The sequence below is a fragment of the Vanacampus margaritifer genome, chromosome 12 (assembly GCF_051991255.1).
Source record: "Vanacampus margaritifer isolate UIUO_Vmar chromosome 12, RoL_Vmar_1.0, whole genome shotgun sequence".
Taxonomy (NCBI): Eukaryota; Metazoa; Chordata; class Actinopteri; order Syngnathiformes; family Syngnathidae; genus Vanacampus; species Vanacampus margaritifer.
In genome coordinates, this window is record NC_135443.1 from 14,760,444 (window position 1) to 14,780,927 (window position 20,484).

At 39.2% G+C, this 20,484-nt stretch overlaps 1 protein-coding gene across 1 annotated transcript in view; it reads left to right on the forward strand.

The window, feature by feature from the left end:
- The first annotated feature begins 7,669 nt into the window (after positions 1-7,669).
- Positions 7,670-20,484, forward strand: part of mcu (mitochondrial calcium uniporter) — a 64,443-nt gene continuing 51,628 nt past the window's right edge. The window contains exon 1 of the mRNA XM_077582001.1: positions 7,670-7,859. Within this exon, the coding sequence (XP_077438127.1) occupies positions 7,743-7,859 (117 nt within the window). The 5' untranslated portion in view covers positions 7,670-7,742. The remainder of the gene's footprint in view (positions 7,860-20,484) is intronic.

Genomic DNA, 20,484 nt, shown 5'->3' on the forward strand with positions numbered 1-20,484 from the left:
TCTAGATTTCCACCATGTCATTTCTGAATCAACTTGCCTGCTAAAATGATCAATACAGCCTCATTGGGTCTTTTCCACAGCTTTCCTCGCATTACATTTTCTTTTTAAATGACACTTCACAAATTCAAACTGTAGTAGAAGAAAGGTAAAATCCCCATTAATAACATTTTACCCTGTGTCCATGTAAGGGTTTGTTTACTGATGGTTCAATTGGAGAACGTTCTGTATATCATTATGTGGGGTGAAATTATGGAACAGTCTATATAAGAACTTAAAACAATGTACAAATATAAATCAATTTAAAACTAAATATAAAAGGTATGTATTTATGAGATAAAGAGGGAATAGGAGCGGGTAGACAACCACTAAGTGATTAGGAGTGTTGCTAATTTGTTGACAACATATTTATGTTTACTATGGTTCGTGTCTTGTGTTTTGTTATCGTTGGCTTTTTGGATCTAGGTTGTACTTTACTATCTTTTCTGTGGATTTGTAATGATAAGTTCTCTGAGTATTTATTTTTTATTATTATTATGGAGTGGTTCATTATTAGTTACTTTTGTTATCCTCAGCAATATATTTTTTTTATTTACCATGGATGTAAACAAAGAAAATATGGAGAAGGGAGGGGATTTAATAAGTCTTGCGACTTCTTCCCACTCCCTTTTGAACATGGAAAATCGTTGTTAGGTTCGCTTTGTTTAATTTTGCTTGTTTTGTAGCTATTTTATTTTATTTTGCTGTTGTTATTGTTGTTGTATGTTTATTAGAGTTTTTGTTTTGTTTTTTACTCTTTTTCATGTTCAAATAAACTCAAAATCAACGTTTGCTTTTTATCACCCGGACCATGTGTGTGTATTAAATTATACAAAACCTGTTTCTTGTATCACAGTGCAAAGAAAAAATAAATAAACTTGCACTTGCACGCAAAATAGTTTCTGCCTTTTGTTAAGTTTGTCTCAGTCCAATCAAAACAAAGAAATCAAAGTGTTCCCTTAGTGTTGCTAACATTGTGAACTGGCAAAAAAATTAAACAAAGCTAAACAAGATAATGGTGCCAACTGAAAAAAATGCACTTAAAAAAATACACCAAAGTACCATTGCCATATTTACAACTGACCTTGAAATCAAATAATCTTGGCTATTATGACTGCCAATTTATTCATTTATTCTAATAAAACACAAACAATAAAACAGCTGTCTATTGTTACATTGACATTGTACACTGTGACCCATTTGGAGTCATGACGACCAGTTGTGAGCTATTGCTCTTAAAAATTGTGCTATGAGAAAAAAAGATACTCTGTTATCGGTCAGAAGTCTAGCATAAAAATGCATTATCTCATAATGAATTGACTCATACTTCTTTGTACTATGCACGGATTGCCTTAAGTGTATATTTGCTGAAATGAATGCATAATATGAGTAAAATTAGTGAGATCCGCTGCACCTTTGTCACAGTTAACACCAGGGTGCATAGAATCCACTGAGTGTGAAGGCTAGATTTTTGTGGAATATGACCTCAACGTTCTGGATAGAAGAGAGCTGACAGTACAGAACTTCGAAGATTGATGAGAAGGATGATCCTTTAATGCAACATAATCGTATGCCTCATTGATAAAGCATTGTTGCAGACACCAAAGAATTCCCCCTATGGAGGTAATGCTTGTCGTCAGACCAGCTTGTTCATTTTTGCATGCGAAAAGGCAAGAGGCGGCACGTTGGACACATTCTTTGAGCTTGGTGTGCCTGTAGATTTACCTACTGTATTGTTCACAGCATGTTGTGTAACCCTCCTGTTATGTTTGTCATGTTGAGTCACCAAAATGTTCATTGGTCCCACTGGAAGTTAAATCACTAAAATAAATAAATGAATGAATAAATAAATAAACAAATAAATAACAAAGAAAGCAAAAATTGACGCACCACGTTGCTATTAATAACTTTTGAGGCAAAATTTAGTAAAACTCTCTTTTTTGGGAGAATGATGGAAAGTCATGTTTTTTTCTCCTGTGTCCATGTTTGTGTGGATTTTGACTAGTCTAGGGTGTACTCACTTCTTGCCCAAAGTCAGCTCGGATAAGCCTGAGCTCACCTCACCTCACCTGTGACCCGAATGAGAACAAGCGCAACAGAAAATGGCTGTAATAAAAATAAGAGAATAACAAAATCGGAGCTATGGGAAGAATTCTGAGTTCTAGATTTACTAGAAACTTTAAAATGGGTCAGTTTAACCCACAACATAACGAAAGGGTTATCACATTCTGTTTCATTTCATCCATCACAGAGTGAGCTGCAGCTTCCCTTTAACAAGAAAATGTGAGGAGCACGACACTTGCCTTTATTGTGTAGAATCAGATCATCACATTTTGTTCTACTTCCTTTTTGTGGTTTATTGAGGTTTATTGATAAGACATTCATTATAGCAGTGAAAATGTAGACAGACTCTCCGCGGCAGGTTTATGATTTATATGGATAACAAGATTCAATGCATTTTTAAATGTAACACTGCACTGACAAAAGGTGGCTAGTACAACTATTACAAAAATGGATGTTGGAGCAAATTAGATTTTTTTCCTAAGCTTATCTATGTGACTGCATTTTCTCAAATGCTGAGGTAATAATCATTCAATCACCAGAACGTCACAATATTGAGATTTGATGCAATATTGACCTCACTGATGAGAAGTGTATATCCAACTAATCGACCGTAATTGGCAAACCGCTTCATTCTGATTATATACGCCGTGCATTTTGGTGTCTGGGCCTTCAGTGGGGAGTTATCCAACTAAATCCACCTCTTTCACTATCACATCGCAATTATAGAAACTATCAATCAAGCCGACCCTGTGGGGCAAATCTAAGATCTGATCGGTCAAGAAAGAAAGAAACAGTCCAATTGCTGATATAGTTTGTTACATCGGCCAGCACTACAGATTCTAAAGGCATTAGGTAGATACGATTGGACAAAAAATTATTGGACAAAAATAAAAAATACAAAAAAATCTAAATTCTACATCTACATAGGCTACACATAATAGAAGTCATCAAGTAAAATGCAACAAAATTCAGAAAATAGACTGTTGGGAATATATCAGGACAAATTAATGGAGCACATTTTTGAATTTAGGTTTCAGATGCGGATCAGTACTGCTAATAGTGTTTGGCTAGTATTTTTGCCTGTTTGATAAATCGATATGTGGATTTAATCAATCATCAAGCAGGCATGTTTTTTGTCCATCCATGTTCTTTAAAATACAAACTTCTTGAGGCTGAAGTAGCATAAATTGGTTTTGTTTTTGGTCCAAACACACCACACATGGATTCCAATTCTTCTCTTGTGAATGACATGTTATTACAGTATATTTTACCTCCATCCAGTACACTTGTCCTCATTAGAGTTACGGGTAAATGAAGCTTATTCCAGCTGATTTCGGACAAAAGATGGGGCACACCCTGGACTGGTTGCCAGACAATTAATTACATAGCAGGAAGTGTGAACATTTGGTTTCCAGTCGAATAGTCTGAAAGTGCTAAATCAACTCTAAAAAAATAACAACAACACAGTCACATGAAGGTGTTTACATGCAATTTACAAGTCTAGTCAAGTTTGGTTGTTGCTGTTGTGACTTAAAGTAGTTTACCGTTTTTTTTTTATCTTGAGAGCTGCACGCTTAATCTTTCGGGAGTGCTCGTTTCTGGGCGGCAGGAGCTTATCTGTAAGGACTTGGGTTTTAGAAACAAAGCGTCAATGTCGAAGTCCTGCTGTGGACAAGAAAAAAAAGCAACTGTCAGTAGTTTTTGGAAAGAGATTCCAGTCTGCTTCCTAAATAACACCTCACCCATCCCAACTCAAGAGGCACAATGCTGTTTGCGCACTCCTTTCATTCTGACGTGTGTCCTTGCATGCCTGCTTGTGTGTGATCTGGTCATCTGAGTGGTGTGCGACAGAAAATATATTGCAGAGGGTAATCTGAATGTCCCTTTGAAGGATTAAAATAATTTTTTAAATTGAATTAAAATTTGCAACAGCTGTATGTACCTACCACAGTTCTTAGCGGGGCTGCCTTTTCATATAAATACTACAATGAAACTTGATCCATACACTGTCTCTGTGCACTGATGAAAGATGGCTTATCTATAAGGACACACAGTGAAAAGAGGGCTCCAGTTTCAATGGACATGTTGCCATTTGGTGGGCACGAGTCTTTACAAACAAAAAGCAAACAGTGCTTTTATATATCATAGTTGGCCTTGCTCATTAAAAATAACATGTATAAAATGTGTGGTGTGCAGTGGGAATAGATTGACTGTACAATCATTTCTGAAATGATTTTTGAACCTTCATTGTCTTTCATCAATTCCCTTAACATTTCACTTAGTCTAGTTAGAATACACATATACAGTATGTACAGTATGCACATGCTCATTAAAAAAAAACTCTATTAACAATTGTATACCATCTGGTATCTCTAATTTCCTGTAATCATTCAAAAGGATCCTGTTAGCGTGTCGCATAATCCACATGTAATGATCTATAAAGCACGGTGAAGTAGTGAGAACATCTGCCTCTCAGTTGTTCTCGGATGGAATCAGGCCTTTCTGACTTTGCATGTTCTGTTTTCTCTGTGTGCTCCGTCTTTCTCACTCACGCCAAAACATGCATTTTAGGTTAAATGTAATATATGTAAGACCTCTATCTTGAATTAATTCACAGACGTAGTCCTGAGTAGGGATTTAGAATACAATGAAAGAATGCACTGAAAACAATAAAAATATATAAATTTTCTATACCGCTTAGCCCGTGTACCAGAAGTCTTAACTTAAATTGTAACAATACATTAATATCAGTGGTAATCTTTTCTAGTTTCTAGGTGCCTCACATTGGGTGGATGCCAATTGTAAGTTTGTGAAATAAGGATCCTTGAGATCATTTCATATTTTGTTAATTCCCACACTAGCCTATCGGCAGACTACTATTGAGATGCAGTGTCCAAGTCTCATGAGACTAACATGTATACATGGCAATTCTCCATCCATCCATTTTCCTAATCTTTTATTCCTTATAAGGGTCGCGGGGGCAGTAGGCGGGGTACACCCTAAACTGATTGCCAGCCAATCGCAGTACATGACAATTCAGAAAAAGCAATTCAATAATAATTGTGGACTGTCAATGTTATGGAAAAATCCGTGACCCATCAGAATGCGTGGCCCCCTAGGGGGCGTTATCGCTCATGATGTGAGATTTGAGAGTATCAAAAATTTTTACCCGCTGTATTTTGAGCTCTGACGAGATCTCATTCGGTAATATTTGTCATTTCTCCCCCTTCTAGCATCCCCTCACCTTCATGACACAGATATTCCCTATATACTGTAGATACATCGAAACTTTAGATGACAGCGGTCACGTTTTAAATAGTGAAACCTATTTTATGCTATTAACGGAAGCAGTTCTTCTCTTTTGTTGTTCAACTCTCAAACACTCTTAAACATATCACATTTTTAATAATCTTTGTTCAGATTTGGGGCACATGGGGGGGGGGGTCTAGATTTAGTATTACAGGGGTTCCAGGAGCCCCTGTTGCCCCCACTCCCAGATCAGCCACTGATAGCCTAATGATGCATTGCAGTGAATGAAGTTTAAAAGAGAAAGGCAAAACCTCAGTGTCTGTGACAAAATAATGCATATAGTAGCTAGTACAAAAGGGTGAAAGTCAGAATACTTTTCCTCCCTTATATTAATAATTCAAGAGGTACTGTATGTTATCTGCTTTTTCCTTTGACCAATACAGGTGTGGCAGATGAAATCCCTTGGTCAAAGATCAGGTTGCATTGCACCAAGGAGTCTGCTAGACACTTATTAACCAAATGGGGCCATTACCTCGTCTATTACTTGCATTTACAGGGCTAGTGTGATTCTGGAGACAACAAACCTCTCAGATGACGCCTTGCTCTTTGGTTCCTCTATTTAAAATAGCAGCACCGAAGCTTGTTAAAAGTCTGAGAGTCTCTCTGATTAATTAAAGTGTGGACCATTACTGCATGTTGCATACAAATTCTTGCCACAGTTTGATCTTACATTATGTGGAGAGGCCTACTTGACTCTACTGTCGTTACCTCTGCATTGTTGTATACATCCATTTTCATGTTCCAGGGAGTTAAGTGTCATATCAGATCCTCCCAGTCTGCCTTTCTGGTAGTTTGGGTGCATTTCTTCAGTATCCATCCATTCATTTTCTATAGCAAGTGGGCCCACATTGTGAGCTGGAGCTAGCTGACTTTAGGGAAAGAGGCAGGGCACAGCCTGGACTGCATGGTGACCAGTCACTCGGAGGCCACATAAAGACAAACAACCATTCACACACATTCACACCTAAGGGCAATTTAAAGACTTCAACGAACCTAACATGCATGTTTTTGGAATGTGGGAGGAGAAAACCCACAAAACACAGGGAGAGCATGCGAGGCAGACGTGCTAACCCCTTACCCAACTCCCTTCAACTTTCTCCATAATGGTCCTTATTATTTATTTTGCTTTTAAAATCAACAGGTCCTGCTTTTGATGGAAACTATGGCTAAACCTTTCAATAAAATGGAGCAGAGCCATGAGACAAGATCTGTGAGGACAAGACTTGAAGCAGATCATATCTATTGAAAAAGCTAATTGATTTTGCATATGCTATTGATTTGACATAGAACAATCATACCTTAGGTTGACCTTAGTACTTGACATGATGCCCTGATGTGCGCCAATTTCAGCCTAGAATGGACCTGTCGTTAAATTGATCACTACTAGAAATGTCCTAGGAAATCACAATGGCTCATCACCGGGGAGGCTCACCAGGTGAGCTATTTTTAAAACAGGCTCACTGACTACTCATGTGGTTCTTAATTAATTCACTGACATCCATTTTAGAAAATTTCCAATACCCACACAATATTACGTATTCGTATACGTATTACATTCGACAGTAGGGGAAGAAAAAATAGGTTACACAAAATGCAGCCATTACTTCCATGAAAACTGTGTTTATTTTGTATAAAATGGGGCAACGATGTCATGTACTGGTTGTTGGGCTTTACTATAGTTGTTTTCAGTTTGACATTTATAGTGGAACATACTCAGGTTCTCCCCCATCTAGCCCCGTTGATTTTTTTTTTTTTATATATACTTGTCAAAGGCAGTGAATGAGTCAAAAGGGCTACTTGATGCCCATGGGCACCATGTTGGTGATAGTCTTGCAGTCAATTGCCCTCGAATTGTGGCATGCACTAACTTTTAAGATAAGACTCTTCAGTGGACATTTTTAATAAAGCAGTAAAACACATTTCATTCCAGTAAGACTATAGTTTTGATTTTTATTTATTTGTATTTGTATCTTTGTGTATTAACTGTAATCTAAAATGTTGCAATTCCGTATTTTATAGTCAACACTTGAATTACGCAAATCAGCCAGTCAATTTTACGTAAGGAAACTTTACATATAAAGTTATTTTACAATCACACAATTACAATTATTTATCCTTTTTTTTTTTTTTGAAAAGTATTAATTAGTATTAATGACAGTTTCTGCTTTCAAGGTTTATGCAAATCAGCTTGCCGTGGTGTGGACCGCGGACAGTCCCCGCAAACCCGCCCACCACCAGCACCCCTCCTCCGCCACCCCTCCCTCCCTCTTCCACTCGGTGCGTCTGGGTCCGCCCGCAGCAGTCTCCTTTCCCGGCGAGCTTTCACTTCAGAGATGGCTGCGAAAGTGTGCAGATCAGTCTTGCTGTTGTCCCGAAGCGGCGGAGCGACGGCCGGCAGCCTCCCCGCACTCATCGCTCCTTCTCCGCGGCACCAGCAGCACATAAGACCGGTAAGTCCCAGGACGTGTCTGTGAGAGTGAGAGTGAGTGGGTGAGAGGGACGTGTTGGAACTGCCTGCCCGGAGCGAGGCGCACGGTGGCGGCCGGCTGGTCTTGCTACGGAAGTAAAGCTAACTAGCCTCAAGGTTTCCCGCACTGCTCTTGTCTTGAGATTGCGTAAACGTTGGAGCTCATTGTGAGTCAGGAAATGCGTCTTCGATCTGGTGTCGCGTGCGAGTTACTGTATTTCCACGGGACGTGGAGCTTTGGCAAGGAGGCAATGCAGTTGTTTGGAGCGCCTGCTGATTGATGAAGACCATCATCTGGTGCTGCCCCGGCCGCTCACTACTAAACTAGCCCTCGTTTCTCCTTTTATCTGCCGTCATACCCTTCCAACTTTGTGAGATTGATTCGATCGTGTGGCAGTGTTTGTGTACACGTGCCAATTCTTTAAGGGTGTTGCAGAGTCTGCTGTAAATGTTGAGCTTGTGTTTTAACGCCTATGGCTGATGTTCAGTGGGGCAACCTCCTTCTCCTTCCTTCTATATGCTGTGAAACTGCAGCGTGTGAGTGGGATGAGAGTGTAGTTTCTGCTGCAGTACCATCAATGACTGCACACAGACCTCAAAATGCCTTAGTTGTACTTGTGCGCCTTGAATGGGCATAACATAAACACAAACATTAAACATGATACTTGACAGTAACAGCCAGGCTTGGATGATGTCAGACAGCATGCCTGCTGGCTCTCCCCTCCTTGCGGGTGTTTCCCCATTCATCTGGGAGATCCATGTGTTTTCCTGAAGGCGGGTGCAGATTTTTTTTTAAGCTGTTGGGCTACAATGCAGTAGTTGCTCATCTTGTTCCTACCTTATATATGCTGAAGCTCCGCTTACATCTTTTACAACCTCAGTGATCCAATGAGAGAGCAGATTTTCCACCTGGACTGAAGAATGAGGAAGCCCTTGCAGTCCTTTCTATCTGCCTTTAAAATCAGAGCTGACTTCTTTATACTAACACTGTACAGTGGTGGGACCTTGACTTGCGAGTATATCTTGTTACGTGGCAAAGATCGAAACTGTTAACTTGCATATCAACAATTTTCACCATTTTAAATTTACTGATAGGCCATTAACCCATTTCACCCACTCCACTCCCCCAAACACATGAATTGTTTTCTCTCTTTTTTTTCTCCCCCACTTAAGATGGTAGCAGCATATTTGAAGTTCACTTGTAAATAATTTTGGCTCTACAATTAAGTAGTAGTTTCTCATAAGAATCGCAATTCTCATTTAGTACGATTCAGGATCGATTTTAAATGTCCCAGAATTGATTTTATTTAAATGATTTTATACGGTCTTGCCCTTGTTTGTGTGACTTAACTGGGAGCGGTGTTCATGTTGTACCTGATTTGGCCACTTAGGGACAGTGTGGTTACGCGCGTTCTGATACACTGTTAAATTGTAGCCACATTAGAGAGTAGAAGAAAAAAAGTCACAATCAAGTTATGCCAATAAAAGTCGTTTTTTTTACAACGTAGGAAGAGCATACGCCGCTGAGTAATGTTAAGATGCTTCTCTGTATACATTCCTAAAGCGTTTTGTACAAATAGCCGTTCGTTTGAGTAATTAAAGTGCAGCAAGTAGCGCGCTAATTAGCATGAGCGATTCAGACTGGAGTAGATCATGACGATTCTTTGCACATCTATAAATTGAAGCGAAAATCATTGCCAATCAAATAATTTTGAACCGAAAATCAATTCTGAATCGAATCACTGACCCAAAAATCAAATCGAATCGTGAGGCAGTCAAAGATTCCCACCCCCAGTATTCTCTGAAAATAATTGTATGAGTGAGCAAATGTCATCATCTGCTCAGATTTACTTGCCTGCCTGTATTGTATTGTAAGCATCCCTGCTTTTGGTTCAGTGTGTTTTTATGAGTCCCCTCATTGCAGCATGAGAACTCAGTTTCAAGATTCTGTCTGAGCTGCATTACTTCAGAGTTGCTTTTATGCATGTAGCATTGTTTTTTTAATTTGCAAGGTTGGCAGAAAACTGATACAAAACACTCGCTTTTTGGTGTAGCTGCAGCCTCTCACCTCCTCATAGAGGCAAAGGAGCCTCTGGACCCCAGAGGCTCACGTTTAACCTCCAAGAGATTACTATTGAGTCTGCTGTCATATAAAATGCAGCTCCCCTCAAATGTGTCTCAGGAGTTGAATCATTGCGGGTGGACTGTCCTTGTAAAAATACATAGAATAAATCACTAGTTGAATGTTAATACTACAAGCCTGCTCTATATGGAGTCAACATACTGCACATATTATAATATAAATATACAGCTTAATGTTGAAGTATTTTTGTGGGTTGTTCATAAGATTGCTCATATTCTGTTTTTGCAATCAAAGCTCTCGTGTTCATTAAAGCTCAGCAGCTCATGGTTAGGGCCATCAGGTCAAACCCCCCCTGCCTTATAATCCAATTAACATAGGAGTAAACTCATTTATCCATGCTGCCTTCACTGATTTAGTGCTGAAGTCATCCAGATTAGTGTGATAAGAAGAGTGACTGTCGTCTGGGAGAAGGTGATTCGCTTAAATGACTGACAAAGCTGTCTTCAGAAGCCGTCACTTTACTGGGATCTTGCCAGTGGTCAGTGTGGTGTCTCTAAGGTATGATTTCATGTCTACATCAATGACTGAGCCAATTTAAGAGTACCTTGTTTTTTTTGGGGGGGTCGATAAAACGTTTAAAATTTTGCGACACATTTAATGTCAGTTTCGCAGTCTGGGATGGGGTTTTGTGAGGTATGTTTTATTTTCTTACAACGAATCACATTTTTCTTGCACAAAAACGATACACATGGACTGGGTTGTTGTTGTTGTTGTATTTTCTTCATTACTCAGAGCAAATCCTCCCATATTAGTTATAACTGGCCATCTTGGAACATCATAGTACATCTTATCTATTATCATGTGACTTGGGTAGGATAATGTTTTGATTACACACCGGATTCTTAAAATTCCAAAGCTCTAACAATTTAGGAACCAAGCATAATGTTCTGAAAAAAAAGTATGCCCAATTATTAGGGTTTGCATCTTTGTGTAGATTTCACAGTTCAGTGAGCTTCTAAAGGAGTAATTTCACAAGTGTCTTTTGCCTTTTCTTTTTCTTTTTTTGGTTACGTCAACACAACGTTGAGGGTACCCGTGATTGCTAAGAGGGGAAAAAAAGTGTGATGATGACCACAGTATCAAAAATAGAAACTACGACTCACGCTCAGTATTATGGCTAATTTGCTTGAATCATGTCAAGATCTGTAAATGCCTAAATCTGCATGATATTATTTGCTCATTTGTGATCATCTATTATAATATGGAATTTATTTGGAATGATTATGGTTATTAAATAAATTGATATGCTGTTTACAGACACTACAATTAATGATGTTTTGACAGACCTGGTCTTATATTGTACTATTAATCTTATTATGGATGTTTATTATCTATGTTTTGAGCAGCTCAACTTCCTTGTCCAGTTTATATTTTGTCATAGAATTATCTCTCACTGTGAAGTTAAAGGGCATAGAGTGCAAGTGAGAGAGAGGGTTCCTACAGATGATACAAAATTGATCCGAGTCTTCATGGAGAGTTTAATACACTCGCTAGAGGTTATGAGCAATGTGACGTGGTTAGCGTTATGGATGACTGTATATTGTATTGTATACATAATTCCATCTTCCAGCTGACAGGTTTTCCACATTTCCATGCCAACTCAGGATATTGACCTGTTCACTAACATAACTGAAAGATGGAGGGGGAAAATATTCCCATTGCTGTTTGTTTACACAAGGTTTGACAAAATAAGGACTGATATCTGATATATCGAAGTTCAAATAAATGATGATTATTAATGATGGCCTGCTTTATAAGCTTTGGGTTGTAATGTTCACAATGGGCTGCAGAAACAGGAAGTCGAAGCGAGACAGTTATTGTTGTGTGTCCAGCCAGCCATGTCAGTTCACTCTGCAGTTGTTAGCCTTGTTTCTCAGCGCAAAAGCATTTAATTTTAATTGACAGATTTCTTGAGGATACTGTAGAGCAATAAAATGTTGCTTTTGACAAGCGCAATGAGCCCTTCGTGTTTGTATTGTTCATCATGGGAGCAGCCTACCATAATGAAGGCCTCGTTCTTGCAGCTTTATATCCTTTGTTTTGCAATAGCACATACCTTATATCGTTTAATGCTAATGATAATGCTTGCATGCATCCTTAGGGGATGAGAGTAAAGGATGGACCTATTTTCGGCACACTGGAAGTATTTGATAATTGAATGAGCAACTGATGAGCTTTAGTTAATAACAGCAATTCACCCTTCAATACAATAGGCATGAAAAGATACCAGAGGTGACCGGACACACTATTGTGCACAACGGTGCTTGTTCAACACCGTAAGCTACATGTTCAACATTTCATTATTTATTTTTCAGATGTAATTGAGATTCCTGTCATTAACAGAACATGTTTATTTTTACAAAAGACAAGGACAGTCTGACAAAGACATTAACCCTCATATTTAAGAAGTCTCTATATAGTCTCTCCTTAATATAACATGAAATTAATTATTAACTTCATGACGAGACCTTCGTGAGAGAGGGACTCAGGGAGACCTGTTAAATCATTGCTTTTGCTGACATGTACAGCATGATGTCATGTATTTTGTTGCATCCTGAACAAAATGGCAAATGTTTTTGGACATTTTTGAGATGACGGCATCGGCCTCAGTGGCTCTGCCTCTGACAGATTTCCTTCCTGTCCGTTGAGGTGCAAAAGCCCAGCAAGCTCTCTTCTCCAATTAAGAGTGCTGCAGTTGTTCAACAAATTGCCTCTTCTTTTTCTGACTCTTTTTTTCCTTCTTAATAATTACACTAGTCAGTAAACTGTTGAAGCTGGAAAAATACAATTTAAGAATTTAACATGGGTTCTATAGTAATGTAACTTTTTCAAGCGTCTATCTGGTATCTTAGACGTACTCCTCAAAGTCAACCAGTCACTCATCTTTTTAAAATTTATAGTTTGTCATCTTTAAAGTGTCAGCCAGTCATTGATTTCTATGCACACATGAAATGCACTTCTCTCCAAGGCCCCAGTTTACATGCATATAGCATAATTAAATCTTTAACATTGGCTGCCTCTGCAGTGGCAGGGTGGTTATGTCGGAAGGAAGTTTCAAGTTCCTCGTAGCTAACCTGTGCAAGCAAATTGCTGTAACACTTAAATTATTTTACAAATGAGATTTGGCTCTTGTGGAACCTGCATGCTATCGACAATGACAAATACTATGACACAAATTTAAAAATAATAGTAAAAGCTAACAGCTAAACAAATTCTATTTATTTGTAATAATTAGAACATTATAAGGATATTAATTTATAATATATTATATATATATGATATTTAATTTTAAACCGAAGCAACCCCAGCTTTACTGGATTTGGGCTGATTTTGCAAGGCCCACAGAATATTGTGTGTTTTGCTATAAAAACATGGAACCTACCAAAAGAACGATTAGCGTCTCTTCTTTCATCAGTAAAAAAGTACGTTTCTATCTGTTTCCGTTTTGAGGCTATTAGCATTACAATATAGCTAAGTTTCTTTATTATTCTCAAATTTGTTTAAAGCAGTGGGGGAAAGACCTTTTTGCAACATGGCCCTGGTTGATCTTCTACTCTGCTGCCACCTGCTGACCGTTTTTGTAATAACTACCATTTCTTCAAGCATTCTCTTCAGTTCAGAGGCTGCATCAAACGCAAATGACACGTCGTGCGTTGTCATGATCAATCATATTTAACTAGAAGGCTACTAATTTTATCATAGACTTCCACTAAGACTAAACTAGTTAAAAAAACAACAACAACCTGAAAACAAAACAATTCATAGAGCTTTGTTTTTGGGTTTGTTTGTCCAAGTGTTACTGTAGCTAGAAGGCTATGTCCAGGAGAATGGGGAACAGATGTTTCTTGGGGGGTGGCTGGTAAAACTGGTGTCATATTACAGGGGGGGGAATTAGTGACAATTGAGCATGGCCCGGCTGTCAGTGAGCTCTTAACTTATAGCAGGTAGCTTTAGAACACAACTTAAAGACAAACTTTCTGCGTGTGTCCATTCAACACACCCCGCCTGTCGTACATGTAGGTAAAATAAGTCCAGGCAACATCCCATGCGTCTTGTTTCTTCACAAGGAGTCTCATGTCTGCAAGAGCGTGAGAGTTGGCAGCCATGTCTGTGTTGTGTCTCTGTATTCATTCTGAGTGCCGTGCCCTTTTTGATTAGGACCGGGGGTGATATCTGATTTCTGCCAGATATTTTGATATCGATATGACAACGATATTATTATATTATAAAACAAACAAAAAAAATTTAAGAAAAAGCAAAATCACTAAATATTTTTTTCCAAACATGAAGGACACAAGGCCATATTGAGCATTGGACCGCATATTTCTTTACTCTCACCCTTAACTTCTCTCATTTGTTCCCCAATGTGCTCCATACATCCAGTTGTTGTATATGTACCTTTTCTCACACTCACCAGCTGTTTCCCTGTAGGCTCACCCTCCTGGCCTGGCTGTGTTCATTGATATGCACTTATAGAAATGAAAAAAGCATTCTCTCTCTTCCTGCTGCCTCATCAGTATGCTCAGTGCAATATTATTCATTCTCCAACTCCTTGTCAGGTGGATCCTGCAGTGGCTGCATGGCCTCCTGCCACTAAAATCTACTCTTCATAGTGCAGAGGCTGGAGCAGTATTGGATGAGACTGTTGTGATTGGTCGGTGTCCTCATTAACATACTGGAAGGTATTACACCCTTGAGGTGGTAAATGACTGGTGAACCTCAGCTCTTGGCATAGACTAATTAGCTGCCCCATGTTTCTGGGTGGCCCAGTGTGGCTCGATTCAAGTCCGCAAAGGACAATTAAACTAGGCCGATGTGTGTAATGTGGTGATGGATGGAAGCACCGCTCGGTTAACCCGCATCTCGAGGACAGTGGGCTGGTGCCGTGTCCGCTGCCAGGAGCACAGGTGGGGGTACTGTTTGGAGATGGTCATCATCTTCACTCATTTTCAAGTTGTCCAATATGAGAAGATCCTTATTGTGACAGCAGTACACACATTTACAGAATGTGATGCTCTGCTGTCAGTTTATATTTTTGTATCCTTAAAATTTTTACATAGCTAAAATCACTATAAAACCACTTGTTAGTGCTTTTCTAAAACCTTGGCTGTGTTCATCTTACTTGAAGGTGTTTCCGTCTTCTAGTAAGTGCAAGTGCAAGACACAGCAAGTAGACTAATGTAATTTATTCTAAATGGCGGCTGTTTAACCACAGCGTTTGTGCTTTCTTGTTGCTAAATTCCTCCACCTTGTTTGCTTCCCACATGGGTCAAATTGATAAAGCTTTGCCCTCCGAAAACATGAAGACTGTCTAATTTATGCAGCTAATTATGGATAGGGAGGGTAGGCTTGACCTCTCCTTCACCAAGTATTGATTGTTTGTACCCTTGTTTATGCAAGTTCACCGCCACAAATTAATGCAGGCAGCAGAGGAGAAGTGATGCTGGCAGCATCGAGCGCTAACAATGAGAACTAGGATGGTCTTAAATGGTTGATCTTGGTCTTGTGTAATTGTGAGATGGATACTAAGTGTTGGTAAGTAATCTCGTCTTGAATCATTGAATACAACCACCAGAGATCCTGTCCCAACTATGTTAATTTGATTATCCACAGAATTCTGACTGCAGTGTGCAGAACCTAGGTTATGGGTCACAGTTTTATCTGGATCAGGTTATGTGTGGGTGTGTATAAAACCGTACTTGTGATCTTAACCTGGTCCAAGAATGGTATCCCTAACCTCAGTTTTGATATTAGCTATGTATTTTTTCCTTACAACTTAAATTAGTTGTACAACCACAAGTAAGCCCATTGTTTTTCTCATACGTAATATAAGAATGCAAGTCAAATTTAAATGTAGTGTAATAAAATAAGATGAATAGAATAGTTAGATTATTGTGCGTTGAGCCTTTACATATCATAATACATTGATTAAACCCATTTTATGAACCTTTTCAACTCAGCTATCTTCCTTTGCTACAATCCACTGATTTATTGAATTGAAAACAATATGGTGTGCGTTGAAAGAGGCATATGAATAATTACATCCGTGCCAAAAAGAGAGACAATCCTATCAGTGCAGAGCAGAAAGAGAACAAGCATTAACGGTTGATTGACAGCAGCAGAAAATCATCATCTTGCCATTTGCCAACAGTGACGCTCTTCCTAATTGGTTGCTGCTATGTATGAAAGAGTCCTGCTAATGACAGAGGATTCCCTCGCCCTCAAGCTCACCTCTTTCGCTCAAGACAAAAAAGGCTGCCAGGCCTGCACCATAGTAACGTGAATACTGCATAGTGCATACAACCTAGAAAATCAGTTTTCCATAGTGTCGCTGGCCACCGCATGCAACTTTAATGTGAAAGCTTTTTTCTGCTTTTAGACATATACAATGGGACCAAACCACAAAATTGATTTGAGTATCTGTCTGGTATGCTACTCCAAGGAGATTCTCTGATGGCTGACTTGTGCAGTATGCAATAAAAATGTCATAAAAGTCCCAGAGAAATTTGGGGGTGTAAAGATTCAATTATTATAGTTTATAAAAAATATAACACAACACACTCGAGATAAAACCTGAAAGATATATAAATGACTTTGCAATTCACTATCAAATAGGGACCTGTGCTAAGTGCTCACTTTTCCACTACACACTAGGCCTACAGGTTTGTCTCAGCTTTTAGCTCCACTTGCTTTGGTCTAAAGGCCTAGATACACCAATCTGACGTCCGCCAAATGGGACCGACGCTTACCCCCTGTGCGTCGGCCCAGACATCGGCACGTCGCGGAGTAAAGTGACGTAAATACACACCGCACCGACCCCCGACTATTACGTACTTTCAGCGCATGCGCGAAAAGTAATTCCCCCCCGTATCATCGGTGGTGGTAGTCATTATTCCTAAAGGCAACCGGAAACCTCTTCACGGGGGCGGGATATAAAAACGCAAACAATGCATACTGGTTGCTTTTTCTCTCACAATGTCTTCCCACGTGAATGAAACCCTCCGGCTTTTTGCACAGTATCGTATAATGCTGTCATTGTCAACCCTCACGTCCCCACGTCATGCCATAGTTTGGCTTTCATTACCTTTGTCGGCATACCCTTTAATGGTAATATCGTACAATGCCGGTCTCTCTTAAACCGAATAGACAAAGTCATCTTCCCAATCTTCTGTCCAGACAGACGTTATTGTACGTTCAAATTCGGAGGGTACAGCAGGGTGACGATGCGCAAAATGAGCAGAAAAAAAAGGTCCAGGCTTTCCACCAGTACTGTTTATCCGCGTTTGTCACTTCCTCTTCTTGCCCTGTGCGCTGATTCGCTAGCTAGCAGCCAATCACAGTGATCAAATGACCCGACGCCGATTCAACATGTCAAATTTGCTGAAAAAGCCCCCCCGACGTATTCCAACTCGATACGACTTTACGACAGTAATTTATACACTGATCAGCCCAATGCTGGTCGACTCCCGACGTCGGATTGGTGTATCTAGGCCTTTAGGTGGTCAGTTTTTCATTTGAAAATAGTACTACAGCAGACAGGGTTGGCTCAAGACATGGTAACAGACGTCAACAATGGGAAGACTGAGGGTTCTTTCCGTATGTAGATCTTAATGGAGACTGAGGGTAGCAAGAAAATGGAATGGTCCAGCAAACTGGAGATTGGAGTAAACTAACATTAGCGCCAGCGTTGATTGTTGTCGGCTTGGTACGGCTGACTATAGTACAAATAGTACCTGCTTTTAGCAGGGTCATTGAAGGATAAGGTTTTTCCCAGACCCAGCACAATTGATCATGAAAACACATCCCATATTTATTATTTTTTTACTATTTACTATTATCTACAAAATTACTATTCTCTACCATCTACAGTGGTCACAGCACATGATGGTTGGTCACACCACATCATATTTTCATCTTAAATCAAAGTTATGAGGCTAACAATTAGCTATCTAAACAAAATAAGATAGCTAGTGAAGGAAATTACCATTAATTGTAATCGTTTGCGTGTTCAAATAATTGCAAGATGAGATTCTGGTGGAGAGGGTCCTTGCAAGGTTGGTTTATTACAGAGATCTCTGGTCACACAGTTAGACATCACCCAAGCAGTGTCATCCAATGTGTGTGTCTTCTTTTGCCCACACAGCCTCTTTATTCAAAACATGAGGAAACGCCTCTGTCATCCCGTGACGCACAGAATGAGTTTGCATTTTCCCAGTAAACTAGATCATTCTTGAACTTTTGACAACCGGATTTCTAATGAACAGCAACTAGACTTCTTAGATAAACATAGAAACATTTTAACTTTCTCATTTCTGGGAAAACAGTACAAAAGATAGCAAGAATGTCAAAAGCATTACTCACACAGGTTATATCAGGTCAACATAATTACACCTTCATCAACACATCTATAATGAAATGTAAAACCAGGTAAAAAGTAAAATAAACCAATAAAAATGTTATTAATGTCAACACTAGCCACGCAAGAAAAAATATAATGCAGATATATATTTGTTGGACAAAATTAATAATTATTTTTTCAGATCTTACCACTTGATGCACATAAAATATGCCTACTACATACAATTACTCAAAGGGTAACTTTTTATTTTTATGTTTTATTTACATAATGTGTTCTTGACTGTCTTGTGGATATTACAAACTCCTGTCTTTAAATGTATTTCCAAATAAAAATGTAAAAGACTTTGGTCACACCACATGACAATTCATATAACGGGCTTCATCGAACAAGCTTATCCTACCATCAATGACCCAACAATGAAAAACTGTCAAGAAAAACAGTCATATCAAACTAACCAGTTAAAAAAGGGCCCATTCCCTTTGCGGCTCTGTTTATAAACAGCATCCACCATTGTGGTCTGATTTATTTGAACAAACTAACATCAAGTGTCTCCTCCAGTGTGCACTAGACAAAGACTTCTCTGTTGGTAAACTATCAGCAGACTTACTCTGCTGGGTGAAACCTAACTGTGTTCTGTTGCCATGTAAATGAGGTCTTTGCCGGCCTCAGTTTAACTGGATGAATGTGACATCGCTCTTGTGTTGAGGGCATCACGGTTAATGGGAGTGCATGTTTGTTTCCACTTGAGAAGATTCTTTCTCCACAGTGGCTTAGAAGTGCTTGTCGCGAAGCAGGCTGCTGTTTGTTGGTTGGTTGTTTCCTTTTTATCCGGCCCCCCATTCAGTCTGAATAGTTGGCACATGTAAGTTGCAGCCGTCACTCGGGATCTTTATTACTACTCTATACTTTTGCCTGAAGCAATTAAATGAGCGTGAAGATTAAACACATCTATTAAAATGGAACTTAAGCAGATGAATAGTAGTCATCAATCCCTGATCAATGCAAATTAAGCAGTCCAAGATATAGAAAACAGATAGACTAGTATAACAATGTTTTATAGTGTTATTTCACCAACTTTTAGAAATGTGATGAAAAGGTACTTTTTGGCCCTTCCATGTGTTGTGGGAAAAGTCTCTTGAGTGTAAGCTTTGAACTATTTAGTGCAGTGGTCCCCAACCTTTTCAGTACCACGGACCGGTTTAATGTCTGACAATATTTTCACGGCCCAATCTAAAGGTTTAGCTGATAAAAACAAAATAAAATGACAAGAAAAAAACGGTGGTATTTTCTCTATAATAATAATGAACGTAAATCTACTGTGTAATCATGTGCAACTTTATTAACGGTGTCTGTAACGTCGCACCAACAACAGAACATCCCATGAGCAACATCGTTTCTGCCCCAAAACAATGCAACACACTCTGGTCGCTATGGTAGCGTTTAAACATACCTTCAAAATAAGACACAACACAAAAACAAAGTGCATGAAAATACTCGCTAATCACAGCAGCAGTGAATCAGTGGGAGCCCTGAGCTCATTTTGCTAGCTTGGAATTAAATTTTGCGTGACGTATCATATGACGTGTGGTGTAGCGGCCTTGAAATGCGTCATGTGAGACGGATGTAACAGACAGAATCCAGCCACTTTTCAAAATAAAACATCATTTTCGAAAAAAATAAAAATAATGCAATTTTTTTCTTTCGGTACCAAATGACCCACGGCCCGGTACCGGGCTGTGTCCCGGTGGTTGGGGACCACTGATTTAGTGCATTAAATTAAGATGGCACTATTGGCACTTCACAGTCAAGACTTGGGGTTTCAATCTCCACTTAGGTCCTCCTTTGTGCATTTGCAAAGACTCCAAATTGCCCACATGTGGATATGAATGTGAGCTACGATTAACAGGTGATCTGGGGTAGGTGGGATGGGCTCCAGCCGTTTTTACCCGTTTCAGCACTTGTTTGAAATGATCTCTTTGTGCTTTGTGAGAGATGTTGTTGGCAACCTCATTAGAGAGGCAGAAGTTAAGTACTGAGCCTTAACTGCGACAAATCAGTCTCTGAGCACATTCAGTGAGTCCATGACTCCCAGGGAACTATACTTGC